Genomic DNA, 19,858 nt, shown 5'->3' on the forward strand with positions numbered 1-19,858 from the left:
GCTTGCTGAGTCATGGAGAGGCGGTAGGTTTTCTGAGTCAGAGCCTCACGTTCGGCTTCCTTGCCATTGCTGGGAGAGCAGTGGTGTCTAGGAAGTGCTGTTCCGTGCTCCGAAAGGCTAAGGTGCTCGGTTTGGATGCTTATCTGAACTGCTTTGGCTGGGACGGAAATCCTGTGAAAGCCTGTTGTGTACTAACTGTCTGTGTGGGCCCTTCTGCCATGCACTAAACATTCCCTAGCACGCTTTGAGCTACTCCTGTTTCAAAGTGGTGTAGATCAAAGTCCTCTAGAGAATTTTTAGTGCGTGGCAGCAGGGTCAACAAGGACAGTTAGGTGCACGGCAGGGACGGTGCAAGAGAGATTTGCATGTCAGCTTGCTGCAGACTAACTGTTCATATAGACAGGCCCTTAGACTGTCATTTCTTTGGGGCAGGAATTGTGATGATCTGTTACTTTGTACAAGGCCCCCATCTTGATCTGGGACCCTAGGCATGACCATAATACACCTATTAATCTCTCTCCTCCCTACCTTCCCAGTGCGGATCTCTAAGAGTTCCACAGGTTGACTCTCCTTGCCTGAGGAGGTTGTGAAGGCTAGGACTATAACAGGGTTTAAAAGAGAACTAGATAAATTCATGGCGGTTAAGTCCATTAATGACTATTAGCCAGGAGGGGTAAGGAATGGTGTCCCTAGCCTCTGTTTGTCAGAGGGTGGAGATGGATGGCAGGAGAGAGATCACTTGATCATTGCCTGTTAGGTTCACTCCCTCTGGGGCACCTGGCATTGGCCACTGTTGGCAGACAGGATATTGGGCTGGCAGGACCTTTGGTCTGACACAGTATGGCCATTCTTATGTTCTTATGTGCAGTACCTCATAAGGCTGTTGTGAGGCGTCACTGATTAGTGGCTACACGGTTCTTAGAGATCCTCACTGCAGACAACTATCTCGCCATTTCATGGAAGGGAGATCCAGAGATGGGAGGTGACTTGCCCAATGGCTCATAGTGTGTCGGTGGCAGAGCCTGGAGTAGAATCCAGCTTGCGGTTCTATACTTTAACCACCATGCTGCCACTCATCTCTGCAACTGAACTTGTTTCCCAAAAGGTACCGAGAACAAGCCACCAAGATAGTCAACGTTTTAGTCACCACCAACCCAGGCAGGATTTGAGCTAACAACCTACTTTGGTGGTGCAAGGCTATTCTACCTTAGGTACCTATGGGGCCCACATTAGTGTGATATCTGAGCTTCTGACCGTTTTCAATGCATTTATTCTCACAACACCCCTGTGAGCTAGGGAAGTGAGGTACAGTCAGAATGACTTGCCCAAGGTCATAGAGGAAGTATGTAGCAGAGCAAGGAATTGAACCTAGGTCTTCCAGTTGTGGGTTAGTGCCTGAAGCACTAGACCAGTGGTTCTTAACCTATTTATCATTGTGGGCCACACATGCAGCCCACAATGTGTTACTTGGGCTGCAGGTTGAGAACCCCTGTGGCCCCCTCAAGCCTCCTCTCAGACCCCTATGCCCAGCGCCTGCCCTCGCCCAGAGACCCCTCCACAGAGTGGGGCCAGGAGCAGACCCCACTGCAGGGCTGGGCAGCAGGGCAGCCCTGGATCCTGCTGTGTGGCAAGGCAGCACAGCCCCGGTGCCCTGGCCCCTGCCGCGCGGGGCAGAGAAGGGAAGGGCAGCCCAGGCAGCCCCGGACCCTGCCGTGGCAGGGCAGCCCCGGACCCCAGCCACACGGGCCCTGCGGCCTTTAGCACACAGCTGTGTGCTAACATGGCCCACGCGTTGAGAACTGCTGCACTAGACCATCCTTCTCTGGTCACCATAGTTTCCATTCGTACTGCTAGGACACCATAGGTGTTGTATTTTTTTTGCTGTAGTCTTTGGGGAGCACATTCCCTGAGGGTCGCAGGACCACTCCAAACCTGACAGCTTTCCCTTCCAAGCATGAAGTGCACTGCTTTGACCTGCCTTCGCTGATAGAAACCCAGAGCGCGTCATTCACAAATGGAAAAATACAAATAAAGTCTGCATACAACTTTCCCCCTTTGGAGAAGGAAAGAAGCACACTCAATGATGACCTCTGGAGAGGGCTCAGATACTGAGGTGATGGGCACCATCCAAGAACCCAAACAGAATAGCCTTTGAGATCCATGAACATCATGGTGCTTTAAATGCCTCGGGAGTAACCTACTGCAGAAGCTAAGCTCTCTATTTAGGACAAGCTGCAGGTTTTGCTGGGATGTGTTTTTTGCCACAGGCTCAAGAGAAAAGATGCTGTAAAGTGGGATCCCCTCAAAGAGAGAACTGCCTTCAATTTCCATCAGGCAACAAACAGACTGCAAGTTCAGGGAGGAAGGATTTAGCTGAAGTTAGAAGCCGGTCTTTGTTGGGGTGTTGTTGACAATGTCCTTGTATGAGTTCTCGCTCTATGCAAGTTTCCAAAGAAAAGCCTCTGTCCATGGTAATCAGGGTTTATTAAAAGAAGCCAGGAAAATGTTTAGCTGAGATTAAAGGGATTGTGTAGCTGTACTTGGTGCTGAATTGCTTCACAGCGACTCTGTTGCTGGGAGCCTGCCTAGTCAGCAGACGTGTCCGGCCTCCCGTGTCCCGGGAAATGAATAGCTGTGCATGAGTGGAGCAAAAGTAAACAGTTGGAATACACTGCCAGATTAGTGCTGGGCTTCATTAACTGCTAAACCCGTACGGCAGGCATCTCCTAGCAGAACTGGGCACAGGCTTGGAGAGAACTCGCCGGATCGCTCTGGTCAGGCTCTGTGTCACAGCCGGAGACCTGACTCTCTCTAATCAGACACCAGTTGGGGGGCTGGAGTTGTTGGATGTGAAACCCCCTAACTCTTATGGTTGGGGGATGGTGTCTCATTCATATCCTAGATTCAAACCTGTCCTTTGATTTTGGCACCTAGTTGATCCTGAACCCAAAGGGGTCTGTCTTGGCCCAGTGCAGCTGGAATATCTTCAGTGATTGTTCTGGCAGAGGACCAGCCCCAAGGGGTCCAAATCTCACAGCTGAGCTTTCGCAATCTCTGCGGTTGGATGGGACTATAATCACGATCCGTTGATCTCATCCGTTTTCCACCTGTTCATACCAGAAGCGGGTGCGTGTCACAAAAGGAGGAATGGTTAATCTCCTGTGTTTACTCCAGGGGGATGCTCCAGCTGTGGCGGGACAGAGATTCATGGCAGGGTTTACAATAGCGGTCAGGGGAAATCAGGGTCGGGCTCCAGCACGGACTGCTTTAGATCAGAGCCCCTGCCGCAGCTTGTGAAGTGAGTCCAGCCTTTTGTGTGACCTTGGTGCTGCTGAATCCGAATCCAAACCCGAATTCTCCCGCTGCTTTGGCTTGGCACTCACCCCACCCTGTGCACTGCTCCAGATTCACGTGCCAACCCCCTGCCCCCGCTGTGTACTAACTGCTTTCGAATCCACCCTTCTCCTTCCTTGGACAAAAAGGAGCTTGTTTCATTTTTCCCATTGAAACTTGCTTCGTTTTGAGGATGAGCTTAACATGCCATGCGATCCTTGTGTTTGTAGTTCGAATATCACGTGTGTTGCATGTAGCCCCACCGCACCTAAACTTTGCCATCACCATGGGATGCGCTGACCTCTTCCCAGAGGGCTGCACGCTGTCCTGTCTTTGGAATCGCCCACTAGAGATTCCTGAGGAAGGGCCTAATGGTATCCTCTAACCAGGATGAGGCTGAATGTGGGGGGCAGATTGTCCTGCTTCTGCTACTGTGGGGTTCATCCACCTTCCTCCAAAGCAGCGGGTCCTGGTCTTTGACGGCGATAAGACACTGCACTAGTTGGACCTTGGGTCTGGTCCAGTCTGGCAATTCCTAGGTTCCCAGGCGCCATTTTGATGTACAATGTAACCTCTGCTCTGGCGCAGCTCCCCTTTGGGGTGCAGAAAGGGAGAGCGATATCTTCCTCTCCTCCCTTCTCTGGCACCCCATGAAGCTCCCGGAGGTTCTGCAGGATCAGGACCATATGGGCTTAGGGGGTGTGGCAGAGGGGCTGGCTGCTCTGTCTCGTGGTGTCATCCAGGAAATACTGTGAGCTGTTGGTGCTGCTGATCTCGCAGTGTCCCCTTTGCTCTGATGTGAGTGGGGCACGCAGAGGTAGGTCAGGCCAGCAGAGCAGTATGTCCAGGCAGCTGTCCTCAGGGCTGCCGAGAGCGGGTTTGGGCCCCGGTGAAAAATTTTTTCGGGCCCCCCAGCAAGGGTGGACCGGCTAAACAGGGCAATGGGGGGAAGCCGGGCCCCCTTCCGGACTGCCGGGCCCCAGTAATTTGTACCGGCATCCCCACCCCTCTCGTCGGCCCTGGCTGTCCCTGCACTGGATTGGCTGCAGCCTCTGAGGGGATGCTGCCCAAGAGGCTCTGCAAGGGGCACCATGGAGAGTTTTCCGTGGAAGAGGCAATCTGCCCCCTACCCCACTTGCTCCAAAATCCCGTGGGGGTGAAGAAGCATAGAGAACTCCTCTCAGATTTTCCATTGAGCCCAGTGCATGCTGGGACAGAGCTTTGGGGGGATTGCTCAGTGCTGTGTGGATACCCAGGCAGCACAGATGTGATCACTCAATACTGCATCTCAGTGTCTCAGCTGAGGAGCACCCAGTAACTTGAGATACAGTGCCTGTAATTTGCATATTTTTTTCAATGTAGACTACAGGTCCCAGCATGCACTAATCTATCTTGATGGTCAACTTGGATCAAGATAGGGCATTGCATGCTGGGACATGAAGTCTCCACAGGCCACCCCTTCACGCTTAATCAAATCCTTAAGTGCAGGCTGCACTGTAGATCTCTGCACGAGGCTGACTTGGGCTCTGGGTATTTTTGTTTTCCCCGGTAAGCAAATAGAGCAGGGGTTCTCAAACTTCATTGCACCGCGACCCCCTTCTGGCAACAAAAATTACTATATGACCCCAGAAGGGAGGACCAAAGCTTGAGTCCGCCTGAGCCGCATTGCCCTGGGTGGGGTGGGGGGGCAAAGCTGAAGCCCAAGGGCTTCAGCCCCAGGCAGGAGGCCTGTAACCTGAGCGCCGCCGTCCAGGGCTGAAGCCCTCGGGCTTCAGACTCAGCCCCAGGCAGTGGGGCTTGGGCTTCAGGCCCAGGCCCTAGCAAGTCTTAGCCAGCCCTGGCGACCCCATTAAAATGGGGTCGAGACCCACTTTGGGGTCCCACAGTTTGAGAACCACTGGAATAGATTAAACCCTGAATGCCAGGTCTCATTTTCTGCTCCCTTCTTATCTTTTGTTTCCATGTTTATTTGTTTTCTAATCAGTCTCTTTCAGGCCGTGGGGAGTGACAAGCTGGGTATTCTTACTGCATTGTATTGTTTCAGTCTTCCCAGTGGCTGTAATTTCACCATCCCTCGATGTGGGTGATAAGCATTTTGAGATACACAACACCTCTCTTTCTCTCTGGTGCCTCCTCTAAGATGTAGCAGGAACGCTGCCCATTCTCTGCTCAGTAAATAACTAATTACAGGCATCCATGTCTCTGCCCTATGCTGTGACAAACAGACTTTTTTTTTTTTTAATAAACCCAAACAATGACTGTAGCACCCAGAGGCTCCAACAGAGATCGGGTCCCCATTGTGCCTGATGCTGTATATACACATGGTAACAGACAGTCTATGTCCTGAAGAACTAACAGTCTAAGGGGACAAGACAAAGGGTGGGAGGAGAAACAGAGAGGTGAAGGGATGTTCCCAAGGTCATGCAGCAGCTCAGTGGCAGAGTTGGGAATAGACCCTATATCTCCTGAGTACTTTCAGCTATGGTGTCCTTGTGCCTATCGCAGGACATCAGGTGTTCACCTGTGTCAACACTCCTTTCTTTTATGAATCTCTCAAATCGCTAAGCCTTGCCTGCCCCTCGCACTGCAATAAAGAAACCAACCAAACCTCTAAGGCAGAACCTCCCCCAGGCCAGTCTGCCAGTGTATTTCGGCCCCACCCGATCTGTTTAGATGATGAACATCTCAGGCCAGGGGCTGTGTCTTGTTCAGTGATTGGCAGGGCAGACACTTGTCAGACTTCTCTCTGTATGTGAAGACTTGCTATTTTGAAGTGCTTTATACTCTGTAACAAGTATTTGTGGCATCTGAACGTCAAGCTGGGTTCTTTCTGGCTTATGCCCCCAAGATTCTACCGGCTGGCGTGTGTTCTCCGTAACCCCGTGTAGCCAAGTTGTTTTCAGTCGGCTTGCCTAGCTGCTACCATGGTATGAATTTTCCTTTGTGTTTGGATCATAGCTCCCTGACCCAAGAATGAGCTCTATAGAGGTAGACCTCACTGCAGGATTGGGGCCTTGGTTAACAGTGTGATGCTTGACCCATGAGCCACCATAGAACCTGTTTCCTTACTTTGCAGGGCTGAGAGAGTGGGAAAAAGTAATAAAAACTTCTCTTAAAAGACTCTTTTCTCCTTATGTATTTCTAGTGCTCCAATCACCCCGGTGGCTAGGCAGCCATTAGAAACACAGATCGTAACTCACAAGTGACCAGAACTAGTTTTCGGGGGCACCATGTGACATTTCAGAACACTGGATCCGGCTTTCTCCTTAGAAAGAGTCCACCCTTGAGACAGGAGCTGAAGAGGAATCGCTGCACAGGGACAACTCATCCCATCGCCATTCTATCCATCATAATAAAGATTATTAAAAGCCCTGCTTACAGCCCTGTGTGACTGGCCGGGTGCAGAGAGAACAGTTTCTCACTGATGAGAGAGAGAGAGGGAGTCTCTTGAACTTTGTTGCGTAAACTTGATTTTCAAAATATCTGTTGGACCAGAAGGCCAAAGCAGGACAAAGTAAACATGCCTCAAGTAAACTCAGCATGACCTCTGCCCGGCATGTGTCAAATGCAGCAGCTGGGAAATTAAAGCTGGGGGGAAAGGCGTAGAGAAATGCAACTGTCCTTTGTGAGATTTGTGCGTAGATCCGAATTGTGTAAATACTCTGAAAAGTGACTGTGTGATGCCAGATTTCTTCCTGCCATGTGGCTTCCTGGTCAGATCTGATCAGCTTCCAAGTCACAAGAAGATAGGCCAGACCCTCAGCTGATGTAAATTGTAGAATATCAGGATTGGAAGGGACCTCAGGAGGTCATCTAGTCCAGCCCCTTGCTCAAAGCAGGGCCAATCCCCAGACAGATTTTTGTCCCAGATCCCTAAATGGCCCCCTCAAGGATTGAACTCACAACCCTAGGTTCAGCAAGCCCATGCTCAAACCACTGAGCTATCCCTCCCCCCTCTTTGTAGTACCATTGATGTTAGTGGATTCAGACTTGGTGTGGATCTAGCCCAGTGGTTCTAATTGCCTTAGCCGCACCTTCAACTCTCTGGGATCCAAAAATCCTGCTGTGTTCACCTTGCCACTTACAATCCTTGGCACCAGCTCTCACCACCCTTGTTTCATAATTAACACCATTTATATCAGTGGAACAACTCCGCATGAGTAGGGGTGGCAGAGCCTAGCCCTTTGAGATGGGTTCCAAAGGTGCTTTGCTTCTGCTCCTTATAAAGAGAGAAGGGGCACTTTGTGACAGTCTGACCCAGGCTTTGAACAGCCTAAAGTTCAGGGGTGTGTGGTTTGTGACTGTCTTGGATTTGGAGCCTGCTCTAATGGTTGCCTCTAATAAGGCTTTTGCACTCAGCACTTAGTTGGAAGTTCCACATGTGATGCGTGAGCCAGAATGAAATCCAGCTCCGTCTCCGGTAGCTGTATGAGCTCTGCAGAACTCAAAGGACCTGAACTGGCTTTTGTTAAATAATCAGCTATGAAAAGAAGGAGGTGCAGTTTCACAGGTCCTGGCTACCATAAAAATGCAGCTATGCCAGGGAACCCAGTAACAATGGAGCTGTCTTCAAACCTGGCTAATGCAGGGTTCTGTCTCTGGGTAAAGAGGGGAATTTAGCTGTGTGTTTAAAACCTAGGCCAACTTACAGCTGTCTCTTTAAACCTAGGCAGTTAAAGCACCATTCAGCGTTTGCAGTGATGTAGGACAATGGTGTTGGGAAACCCCTTTACGTGCATAGTGTAGACAGGCTGGAAGGACACGGAGTGCCAGTATATGTATCATCTTTGGCTGCTCTAAAAACTGCAGCTCAAAGGGGTGAAACGGAAAGGTTTGGGTTCCCACTGGGGCTGAACAGAAAACGGTTTTGTTTCATGAAAAATTTCAAGGTTTCAAAATTTTGGTTTCATTCTGATGCAGAAAAAAAGTTCCTGCCCTATCTGATTTGGAGCAAGGACCTTAACCTAGGTGTCCCACGTCCTAGGTCAGGACCAAAAACCAGGCTATAGAGTCAGTCTGTCTTTCTGGCTCTCTCCTCTCTGGTCCTATGAATATTTAATTTATACAAAGTGGAACAGCATCAGGAGAAGAGGGAGGGAGGGACACTGACTCTATTAGTTACTTCTAGGTAAGAGGTGACTCTCTGTCAGAGAGAGAGAGGGTGGTTAAGGCACTGAACTTGGCTACAGAAGATCTGGGTTTAATTCCTATCTCTGCCACCCATTCCTTGGGTAAGTCACTGAATCTCTCTTCTACTCAAAAAGAAGAACAGGAGTACTTGTGGCACCTTAGAGACTAACAAATTTATTAGAAGTGGGCTGTAGTCGACGAAAGCTTATGCTCTAATAAATTTGTTAGTCTCTAAGGTGCCACAAGTACTCCTGTTCTTCTTTTTGCGGATACAGACTAACACGGCTGCTACTCTGAAACGTGTCTTCTACTCAAGTTTCCCATCTGTAAAAAGAGGATCATAATTTCATTCTGTCTTGTCTGTTTGGATTGTAAACGCAGGGGCAGGAACTATATGCCTGTATAGTGCCTAGCACAATGGGACCCCTGTCGAAGCCAGGGCTTCGTAATGCAAATACTAGTCCATATCTGTGGCCATTAACCCTTTACATTATGCTTGCTTCCAGTGCATTTCTCTATTGTGTTATGGCGTGTGTGTGGCTGGTTATTAATCTGGCACGAGATTTCTGCCAGTCTTTTCTTTCCAGGAGGGTTCCTTTGTGCTGGTTTTATACGGCGAGAGCAGAGATGAGAAAGGGGGGATTAGCAATTAAATGTGCTCCGAGGATGGCATGGTTTTGGAGGCTGGAGGGGCGGGAAATACTCCACAGTAATATGCTTCTGTTTTCCTTTCCCTTTGCTTGTAGGACAAAATCCGCGAAGGGACTTTGAAAACACTTGCCGCTCCACATCCTCACTCCCTTGGGAATACAAAACTTTCTAACCATGTCGGCGGCCATGTGGAAATGGACTTGCCTGATTGCCCACCTGCTCCTATCTACTATGATGTCATCCCTCGCTAGGCAACAGCCACCTCAGCCAAAGAGGCCCTTTGCCACTTTCCCTGGAGAGCAGGCAGAGGGGACTTTTAACCACTTGGTGGTTGATGAAAAAACTGGGCACATTTACTTGGGGGCCGTCAACAGGATCTACAAACTCTCCAATGACCTAAAAGTTCTGGTGACCCACCAGACTGGTCCAGATGAGGATAACCCAAAGTGCTATCCTCCCAGGATAGTCCAGACTTGCAATGAACCCTTGACTCTCACTAACAATATCAACAAGATGCTCCTGATAGACTACAAGGAGAACCGGTTGATTGCCTGTGGGAGCCTTTACCAGGGGATCTGCAAGCTGTTGAGGCTGGATGACCTCTTCAAACTGGGAGAGCCCTTCCATAAGAAGGAGCATTACCTCTCTGGGGTAAACGAGAGTGGCTCTGTTTTTGGAGTCATTGTTTCTTACAGCAACATGGATGACAAGCTGTTCATTGCCACAGCCGTGGACGGCAAGCCGGAGTATTTCCCCACCATCTCCAGCAGGAAGCTCACCAAGAACTCCGAGGCAGACGGGATGTTCGCTTATGTCTTTCACGACGAGTTCGTGGCTTCTATGATCAAGATCCCCTCAGACACGTTCACCATCATCCCTGACTTCGACATCTACTACATTTACGGCTTCAGCAGCGGCAACTTCGTCTACTTTCTGACCCTGCAGCCCGAGATGATCTCCCCGCCTGGCTCCACAACCAAGGAGCAGGTCTACACCTCCAAGCTGGTCCGGCTCTGCAAGGAGGACACAGCCTTCAACTCCTACGTTGAGGTGCCCATTGGCTGCGAGAAGAACGGGGTGGAGTACCGGCTCCTCCAAGCAGCCTATTTATCCAAGGCAGGTGCCATCTTGGCCAGGTCCTTGGGTGCCAGCCCTGACGACGATATCCTCTTCACAGTCTTCTCCAAGGGGCAGAAGAGGAAAATGAAGTCCTTGGATGAATCTGCTCTGTGCATCTTCATCCTGAAAAAGATCAATGACCGCATCAAAGAAAGGCTTCAGTCCTGCTACAGGGGAGAGGGGACCTTAGATCTGGCCTGGCTCAAAGTCAAGGACATTCCCTGTAGCAGCGCGGTAAGTCATGTGTTTAACCAGCCATGCTGAGCTCCACCACCTGAGCTACTTCATGTGGCTGTTTTGTACCAGGACAGTGTGGCCTACTGAGTAGACCAGAGACCTAGGAGCTGGAGCTGCTGGGTTCCATGCCAGGCTCTGCTACCAACTTACCATGTGACCTCTTTGTGCCTCAGTTTCCCCATCTGTATATTGGGGAGTATAATGCTTTCTTACCTCATGGGAGGGTTGTAATTGTTAAAGAATTAGTGTAAGGTGCTTTGAGATATTTTGAGGGCATCCGCCTATTTACTTAGTTATTATTCCACAAAATAATTAATTAGGGATGAAATTCCACCTCCGTCCAGAAGACCAGCACAAATCCTATGCACCACTGAAACCCTGACCCCTTAAGGTGGCAATTTTGGGTGGAATTTTACCCAAAAATCTTAATTTGAGGCAGAGTCTAAACTAATTTGCACAGTGAGATTTGCTAAGAAATGGCTTGATTTTTTTTTAGGGGTCTGGAACATAGGCCATTAACCCACTGAAGTCCCCAATTCCCCATGCGGAGCCAGTTCTGCAATGTCTGTGCACCAAAAAGTGATAAGGGAATAGCTTGAAGATGAGAGCTAAATACTACAAGATTCAAGGGGAAGATTCGGGATGGGGGCGAGGTGCTTGGGTTTATTCTCCAAATAAGCCCAAGCATCCTTGTGTTGACTGATTGTGTAGGCTACACTTGTTGGGATCTGCCTCAGCCCAGGCGGTGTATTGCAGCCTTTGATATGCTGTACCGAAATCCGCAGTACAGCGTGAACTGCATCGGGGCTGCGTGTAATAGAGCGCTGTGCTTGGTTTTTCCGTCTTAATTCGCTCCGGCAAGTGAGAGGCAAGTTCAAGTCTGAGCGAAGGGAGAATGGAAAACACAGCGTGTTTCCATTGCCCCCCAGTCGAATGGCAGAGTCGGAATGTGAGCACTTCATTTGTGCCTGGGCTTGCATTGCTGAGCCTGGTACCTCTAGGCGTGGCAGGCAGTTCATAGCCCAGCACCTCTGGGCTTGCTGTATCAGGTTATGAATGTAAAATAAGTGCTTGAGCTCCGGTGCCTCTTTCATTGCAAACTAAGCCCCGTGGAATGCCCCCCACTCAAATGGCAGACTTGGAATGCCTCCTCTTTGATTCACACGGTGCCCACTCCGCTTTCTGCCGGGGAGTCCCCATTTGGTTCAATGGCAGAGAAATTTAGTCTGACTTAATTTCTGCGGGTGATTTCCCTGTATGCTTAGGCCACTGAAAAAGGGGCCTGAAAGTGGGCAAAAATCTCATCTCTACTCCTGGTAGAAAGAGGCCTTGGTATAAATGAGAATCAGGCCCTCTCTCTGAATCGGATTCCTTCTGCCCATTGGAGCCCAAAGCAACCCTCCCGTTGACTCCAGTGGGAGAAGGACCAAGCCCAGAGGTCCATCTGGGTTTGATTTTCTGGAGCGGGGCAATTTCAAAGAGCTGCCTTTAGGTTGAAGCTGAGTACTTTCCGCTGGGGTTACTTGGTTGGGCCGCTAACCCTCCCCACATAGGGGTATGTGCTGTCTGTAGACATACTCCTGCAGCGAGTCGGTTGTGCTGGGAGTTCAGAGCTCTAAAACAAAACACTGAACCTCACTAACCCCATCATGTCCGTGGCGTTGATAAGCCATTAAAGGGACAGTTAGATCTCTGTGGTCCCTATAATGAGTCATCGACGAAAACAACTATTGCATTGGAGAATGTGAGCAAAGAGTTGGAGGGAGAGCATGGCCTAGTGGTTGGAGCAGGGGACTGGGACTCTGTTCCTTTCCCAGCTTTGCTCTGGGACCTAGGCAGGGAAAGCTGCCAAAGCATTATTGGGCCTCAGTCTCTACATCTGTACAGTGGAGAGAGGGCTTCAAGAGCCCCGAATGAAAGGCATTATTCGGAGTATTATTAGATTCTGAACCCGTAAGTTGAGAAGCACTTTGAACTGGAAGCAGCCCTGTTGGTTTCAGTGGGCTGCCCCAGGGAAAGGTACTAACTCCTCAACTTCAATACAGCTGGCAGAACCCAGCCCCTAAGCCTGGAAAGTGTAGCCTTTCAATAAGTGGAGGTGGCTGCAGAGATGTCTGGGATAGACGTCTCTCTAGGGCCTTCTCTCCATTGGTGATTTTCCCCAGTTACAGCCCTTGTCAGCCATCCCGCCAGCATGGCTGCGTGGTTGGAGGTGTAAAATGTATCCACAGAGCGGCTTTGCCTGTCAGCACAATGGGAATTGAAGGGTGGCGAGCTACACGGCTGCCTCGCCATCAGAAACTGAAGTCCCCAGCCTGGCCAAAGGCCATGGCTGGCCGACGCGGTGGGTGGTGAGAAGCTCTGGGAATGCTACAGTGAGACTGACAGAGATTAGGCGGAGCTGGTTGGGCTTTTAAGAGATGTGGTCAAGCATAAGTCTTGATTTTTTTGCTCTCCTGTAGTAAACCAAGTTCATTCCTAAACCCTACAGCAATAGCCCCCCACACTGTAGACACATTGCCGTGAGCTGGAGCGCAGGGTACAGCTACTCTAGGCCCCATGTTTTTCGAATAGGGCAGCAAGCAGTTAACAGAAAATCCGAGTTCTCCACCCCCCCGGGCTTTGTTGCTGCTTCCGTTTCCTTCCCCATGCCATGGTTGTTCACGGCCACGACCAAGTTCGTAGAGACTGATCAGTGAGCCATCCCGGCACGCGGCAGTAACGGACTGCAGCCTGCCCACTGACTGCAGCCTGCCCACACATAATTACAGAGGGGACGGGGAGGAGCGTGCTGCACTTGGCTGCTCAAGCCAGTCAGAGCGCCTTGTTGTTGAGCCAGCGCGGCAGCTGTGACCGCTGGCATCCAGCGAAATGAGCTGTTGAGTGGGTGACTCAGCTGGCCTGAGCGCACCAAGCTTCACGCTCCTCGCTTGGGCAGAAGAGGCTGGGTCTGAGTCTCTCCAGCTAAGGGCCCTAAGGCTTGGGCTGGCCTGGCTCGCAGAGTGAATTGGAGGCAAAGTCCCAGGCGCCATTGCTTACAAAATCTAAGTGTGGTGTGTGTGTGTGTAAAGGGGAGTAAACTAACCAAGAGCAGGGATTTTTTGGCAGCACAAACTTACTCACCAAGTAAAGTGTTCAGAAAGGGAAGAATGAAGAACAGTAGATAAATGGATGAATGAAAGATCGTGCACGTTCCTTCCCTTTTAAGGGCAGAAGGCCGTCGTTACTAATCTGCAGCATCAATCAGGGGAAATTGGTCATTTTTTATGACTACTCAGTGGGTTTTCAAACAGGCATTATTCACTTGGGTGATGAATGGCTCCAGGTAACGCTGCAGCATCCCCCTGTTCCGTCAGCACTGTGTACATAGGAGATAAGAATAGCTTACGTTTGAATAATACATTTGATCCCACAATGCTCAGCAATCACATCACCGATTACTATCTGTAACCCACTCCGCTGACCCTCCTTTGCCCTACGACTGTAGGCGCGTTAACTGCCCACTTCACCTTGAACAGTCTCTTGGGAAATGTGTTAACTCCTGATCGGTTACACCCTTGTGCTGAGTCCCTTTCCCAGAGCTGGAGAAGAGCTCTGGGTACCCCAAAGCTTGTCCCTTTCACCAACATAAATTGGTCCAATAAAAGATATTACCCTCCCCAACCGCATCGCTTTTTTGAAATGTTTCATTCGTCACAATTTTTTGGCACTTTTTAAATCCAAATGTTTATTGAAATGATTATTGACATTTGCCATGTATAGTGAAGGCTGGTAGGAGGTTGGAGCTCCTCCATTTCAGTGGCTGTTTCAATAACAATGGTTTTTTGGGGGAAAATGCATTTTTTTAAAAAAACCACCACAAGTAGGTTTGCTTTTTAAACCGTGTGACAGGGAAACAACTTTGAACTTTCAAAAAGTTTCATGAAATGTAGTTATATACCTATGGGGACTGGGGAGAGAGAGAGAGAGAGAGAGAGAGACCAGCTCTACTACTAAGGAGTTTAGGACAGGAAGTGAAGAAGAATCTCTTCTTCTCTGATTGAAACTATAAGAGGCATGCAAGTCTGACTATAATTGCTCATGTTCGGATAACCCAACATAGTAACCGACACAGGGTGAGTGTTTGGGCCAGGAGCGGCAGAAGCACCCTAAAAATGTGGGGGGTCCACAGGAGCCCAAACCATGCCCCCCTCCCTGCAGAGCCCCTTCTCCCCAAGATCCCACCTTCACACTGCTTCCCCCTGCCCTTGCATTGCCTCTTCCCCCCGAGACCCCCTCCCACGCTGCCTCTTCTTCCCCCCTGATTCCCTCCCCCGATTCCCCCCTCCCATTCACTCCTCTCTGCCCCATCTCCCCGTTGCTTGCCCTTACAGCTGGTAAAAAGGGGAAGGCGGTCATAGCCAGTCCACTTTTAAAAGTGTGTGTGTGTGTGGGGGGGTTAATGGATGGTTTGGGCATAATGGATTTTCACAGGTTTCAGGTGCATTGTTTATCTCTCTATCTCAGGTACTTATAGGACCCCCATCGCTGTCGTATTGAGCGCCTCCAATCTTTAAAAGCATTTATCCTGCCAAGTCCCCAGTGCTATTTATCCCCGTTGTACGGGTGAGCACTGAGGCACAGAGAGACTAAGTGACTTGCCCATGGTCACATAGGAAGCCTGTGGTAGAGGAGACAATTCAACCCAGGAATCCTGAGTCCCAGACTTACGCCCTAACCACTGGACTATCCTTCACAAGACTTAAAAGCCAGGTGCCTTTGCCCACCTGGGAAATGCAGGCACCTTGAGCTACTCTGTGGTGTTGCTTTTATCTATATTAAAAATCCTTAACTTATTTTAGGGGATGCCCTTCAGGATCCCTCTCACCTGCCCATTTATTTGTCTTTTCTTCTCTCCCACTGGCTGAAGCCCATCAACATGATTGCTCTCAAGGATCAATGTTTTTGGGGGAGTCCTCTAGGAAGCCTCCTCCAACACCTCCTAGGGCAGCCTCCCCAAAGGGAGGATACTTCCAAGAGCAGTGTGCTAGTTGGAGTTCACTCTCCATTCTGTGGTACAGCTTCAGGGCCAGGTGGAGCCTTCTACAGCCCATTGCTGCTGGGAACAGCCAGGTGGTCTGCTACCCTGAAACACCAGAGCTGGATGGGATTGTAGCAGGTATCTCCCAGAAGATAGCACTGGTGTCATAGCACTTGCTTTGGAGACCCCAGGGGAAGGGAGCAGATGACCTGACTGGGTGTTGGGTGGGGATTGAACCCCAGTCACGGTGTCCGGGGTAGTGATATGGAAGGTTTCCTCGGTTGACCCTCGCTATTCTGGAGTAAGCTCAGACGCTCATCCTGGCAGCCAGGTCTTTTCATCTATCTGATTGGAGTCTTATTTTTTCACAAGCGCCCGCTTGATGAACTGCAGCATAACAAAGCCGAGTGCCTTAAATGAAAAGGTGTCACCTTAGCCGCTGCCGCCAGGATACTCTAGTGAAATATCTGTCCAAGATAATCAAGCGCCAGCCCCCAGCCACCACCTGACTGCTGCCTTTTGTGTGTATTTTCGTTTGTCTTTTGGCAGGAAATGGAGTTTGACTGTCTAAATTACTGTATTCAATCTCTTCTTGTTTCTTGTGGCAGCCCTGGACAAAAACCTTTCTGAGCACAGGAGCTCTCAAAGGGTTGGTTGTACAATAATTTCCCTCCACCGTAGGATAGTGGGGCTTTGGGGGGCATACCTGGGGGGGCTTCGAAGTTATTCCCTGATGAGCGGCTTGGCTGGGAGGACAGCTAAAGAAGCGCTCGGGTAGCCTCTTATTCTGAGGGATCAAAGTGTGAGTCACAGGGAGGCAGAGTTGCCAAGTAGTTTCAGCAGGGGAACGGTAGTCAGGACTCCTGGGTATATTCCCAATTCTCCCACTAACCTTTTTATGTGAGCTTGAGCGAGTCACTTACCCTCGCTGCATTGATGACGACAAGGCCGGAACATGCTGTGCAAGTGCAAAATGTTATAAGGTGGTGACTGATGGGTGCACCGCTATCCTGTGGGCAAGAACCAAGACTGCTTAATGGTGTGTCATAGACCCTCTATGGCTAGCAGCTACAGGCAGAGGCTCTTATAACTCAAGCAGTAGGGGGTCTGTACTTGTACTCATAACACAAGAACTAGGGGTCACCCAATGAAATCCATAGGCAGTAGGTTTAAAACAAACAAAAGGAAGTACTTCCTCACCTAATGCACAGTCAACCTGTGGAACTCTTTGCCAGAGGATGTTATGAAGGCCAAGACTATAACAGGGTTCAAAAAAGAACTAGATAAGTTCATGGAGGATAGGTCCATCAATGGCAATTAGCCAGGATGGGCAGGGATGGTGTCCCTAGTCTCTGTTTGCCAGAAGCTGGGAATGGGTGACAGGGGATGGATCACTTGATGATTACCTGTTCTGTTCATTCCCTCTGAAGTACCTGGCGTTGGCCACTGTCGGAAGACAGGACACTGGGTAGATGGACCTTTGGTCTGACCTAGTATGGCCGTTCTAATGCTCTTAATATAGGAGCAATTGAGTTCTATGCTTGCTGTTATCCTGAAGATCCACGTACCATGCAACTGTGATGAGCAAGTGGCTGTGAATGTTAGTGTGTTACTATTCATCTCCCCCCCTCCCCTACAATGGGTTATCAATTTGGATTTCTGCTTTTGGTTGGGAGAACAAACACCTGTCCTAGCAATAATAATATCAAGTTCTTACACCATATTTTTCATCTAAAGATTTCAATGTGCTTTACCGGGGAAGGAAAGTATCGTTATCCCCATTTTACAGATGGAGAAATTGAAACAGAGAGAAACACGATTCGCTCGAGATCATGGGGTAGGTCAATGCGCAGCTCAGAATAGAACTCTGGTCTCCTGAATCTGTCCTGTGCACTGGCTACTGGACAACACTGCCACTTACTAGTCAATTGTTCCCAGGAATCCCCACCCGGAGCGTTCTGTCTGCAAAATAGATTCCTCCATAGAGATGGGTGGAGGTGTGGTAGGAAGTGCCAGCATGTCCAGAGGCTCAGAGAAAAGTAGCACCAAAAGCAAAGCCTTGTGTGGCCTCCTCTTTTCAGTCTCCAGGAACAGTAGGGGCGTGGTGGTGGATTATTGTACAGCTAAAACTTTTATTCAGTGCATAGGAAAATATCCGTTTCTCTTTGAAAAATAGATGGACAGTTGCTTTCGAATTAAGGAGGTGGGACCTCCGATGCATGGGGTTGTGTGGCATTCCCATACGATCAGTGTATGCAAGGATCACGCAAGGACGACAACTGGATCAGTTTAGGATAAGTTCAGAAAGGTGTTCTGGCCTCTGCATTTTTGCATGTATGATCCTTGCACTCATGTCGGTATGAGTTGAGCACTTTCTCATTCTGAGTAGTTCCTGATAGCAATAGCCTATCAGCTTCCGTGGGACTAATTCATGTAACTGCGCTCACCAGTGGGAATATTTTCGGTAAATCCCCCAGTGCAGATGTAACCTGCACTAGCATGCTGGAGCTCTTTGTCTCTCTCTAGTGGACAGGCCATGTATAGCAGTTGGAGTCCATTGGTGCTTCTGAACTAATAAAGCTGTTCTTTTAGCTCAACCCTGTAGAGGCTTATGATGTGTGTTAGATCCAGAGGTCTCGGGTTCAGCATCTGCTGAGGCTGTGACCAGGGAGATAGTTACGAAGCTATAGCCTTAGGGACTCTTCCACGATCCCACTGTTGGGAAGTATTCTTCCCATCCTCCTTTACATTTTCCTTCCGCTTCATTCCATTACTTATAGGTCTTACCTTTTTCAGTTTTCCTAAATCCACATAATTACCAACAGGGGATTCTTGAGCAGGAGTAGAGAGGTTATTTTACCTTTCTATTTGGCACTGGTGTGACCACTGCTGGAGCACTGTGTCCAGTTCTGGTGTCAACAATTCAAGAAGGATGTTGATAAATTGGAGAGGGTTCAAAGAAGAGCCCCGAGAATGATTAAAGGGTTAGAAAACCTGCCTTATAGTGATAGACTCAAGGAGCTCACTGTGTTTAGCTTCACCAAGAGACAGTTAAAGGGTGATGTTATTAGTCTATATCAACCTGGGTAACAAATATTTAATAATTGGCTCTTCAATATAGTATAGAGAGGTATAACATGGTCCAATAGCTGGATGTTGAAATTAGACACATTCAGACAGGAAATATGGCATGAATTTTTAACTGTGAGTTTAGTTAACCACTGGCACAATTTACCAAAGGTCGTGGTGGATTCTCCATCACTTACCATTTTAAAATCAAGATTGGATGTTTTTCTAGAAGATCTTCTCTAGGAATTGTTTTGGGGCAGTTCTATGGCCTGTGTTATACAGGAGGTCAGACGAGATGATCACAATGGGTCATTTTAGCCTTGGAATCTATGAATCTAGAAACCCTCAGCAAAGCAAACATAAGGGGAAGCTGATTCCAAAGTTGAAAGTTTCTGTTTCCACCCTCAGCCCGGGGAGATTTGCTATCAGGAATGGCAAAGAGTGTAATGGGGGGTTTAATAACATTTAGATGTTTAAAAATTTGCCAAAGAGTGGTTCATTTATAGCTCCCTCCTCACTTCCTCCTCTAAAGATACTGTCAAGACAAGGACTCAAAGATTTACCCAGTACAGCAGGTTGAAAGGTAACAGGCCCAGAAATAATGCCTTGTGCAGGCAAAGTTCACTGTAGATAAAATCATTGACGTGTAGGATTGGAAGGGACCTCGAGAGGTCTTCCCCTCCATTCATGGCAGGACTAAGTATTATCTAGACCATCCCTGACAGGTGTTTGTTTAACTTGCTCTTAAAAATCTCCAATGATGGAGATTCTACAACCTCCCTAAGCAATTTATTCTAGTGCTTAACCACCCGACAGTTAGGAAGTTTTTTCCTGATGTCCAACCTAAGCCATCCTCGCTGCAATTTAAGCCCATTGCTTCTTGTCCCATCCACAGAGATTAAAGAATTTTTTTTCTCCCTCCTCCTTTTCTGTACTTGAAAACTGTTTATCATGTCCCCCCACCCAGTCTTCTCTTCTCCAGACTATCTCCAGATGGTGAGAGGCGGCAACTAGTCTTATTATTTCAGGCTCTATGCTCATATAATCAGTCCCAGTAGACGTTGTGGGTAGTGGAGAGCACCTCTTCAGCCTAGGAAACGAGACAGGGTGGTTCTCAGTTGATATTGACTCTGGGAGCTGTCAATCACAGAGAGGCAGTGTGGCCCAATGGATAGGGCGCTGGACTGTCACTCTGGTGTCCTGGACACTCTTCCTGACTCTGCCCTTCACCTTGCTGAGGGACCTGGGACAAGTTCTTTCCCGTCTCTGTGCTATGGCTCCCCCATCTGACCTTTACCT

At 49.1% G+C, this 19,858-nt stretch overlaps 1 protein-coding gene across 9 annotated transcripts in view; it reads left to right on the forward strand.

Annotated features, from left to right (window-relative positions):
- The window catches only part of PLXNA4 (plexin A4), a 658,514-nt gene that overhangs the window by 51,941 nt on the left and 586,715 nt on the right, over nt 1-19,858 (forward strand). For 7 of the 9 annotated variants that reach the window (XR_006172811.2, XR_010589383.1, XM_065552899.1 and 4 more), the window contains exon 2: nt 9,210-10,467. The exons of 1 other annotated variant lie outside the window; for it this stretch is intronic. Coding sequence is in view for 6 of the 8 variants with exons in the window: in XM_065552899.1 (XP_065408971.1) it covers nt 9,289-10,467 (1,179 nt within the window). In the remaining 2 variants the exon portion in view is untranslated. Of the gene's footprint in view, nt 1-6,478; nt 6,848-9,209; nt 10,468-19,858 lie in introns of all 9 variants that reach the window. One more of the 9 variants, XM_042843226.2, reaches the window with a different exon arrangement.

The sequence above is a fragment of the Chrysemys picta genome, chromosome 1, assembly GCF_011386835.1.
Source record: "Chrysemys picta bellii isolate R12L10 chromosome 1, ASM1138683v2, whole genome shotgun sequence".
Lineage (NCBI taxonomy): Eukaryota > Metazoa > Chordata > Testudines > Emydidae > Chrysemys > Chrysemys picta.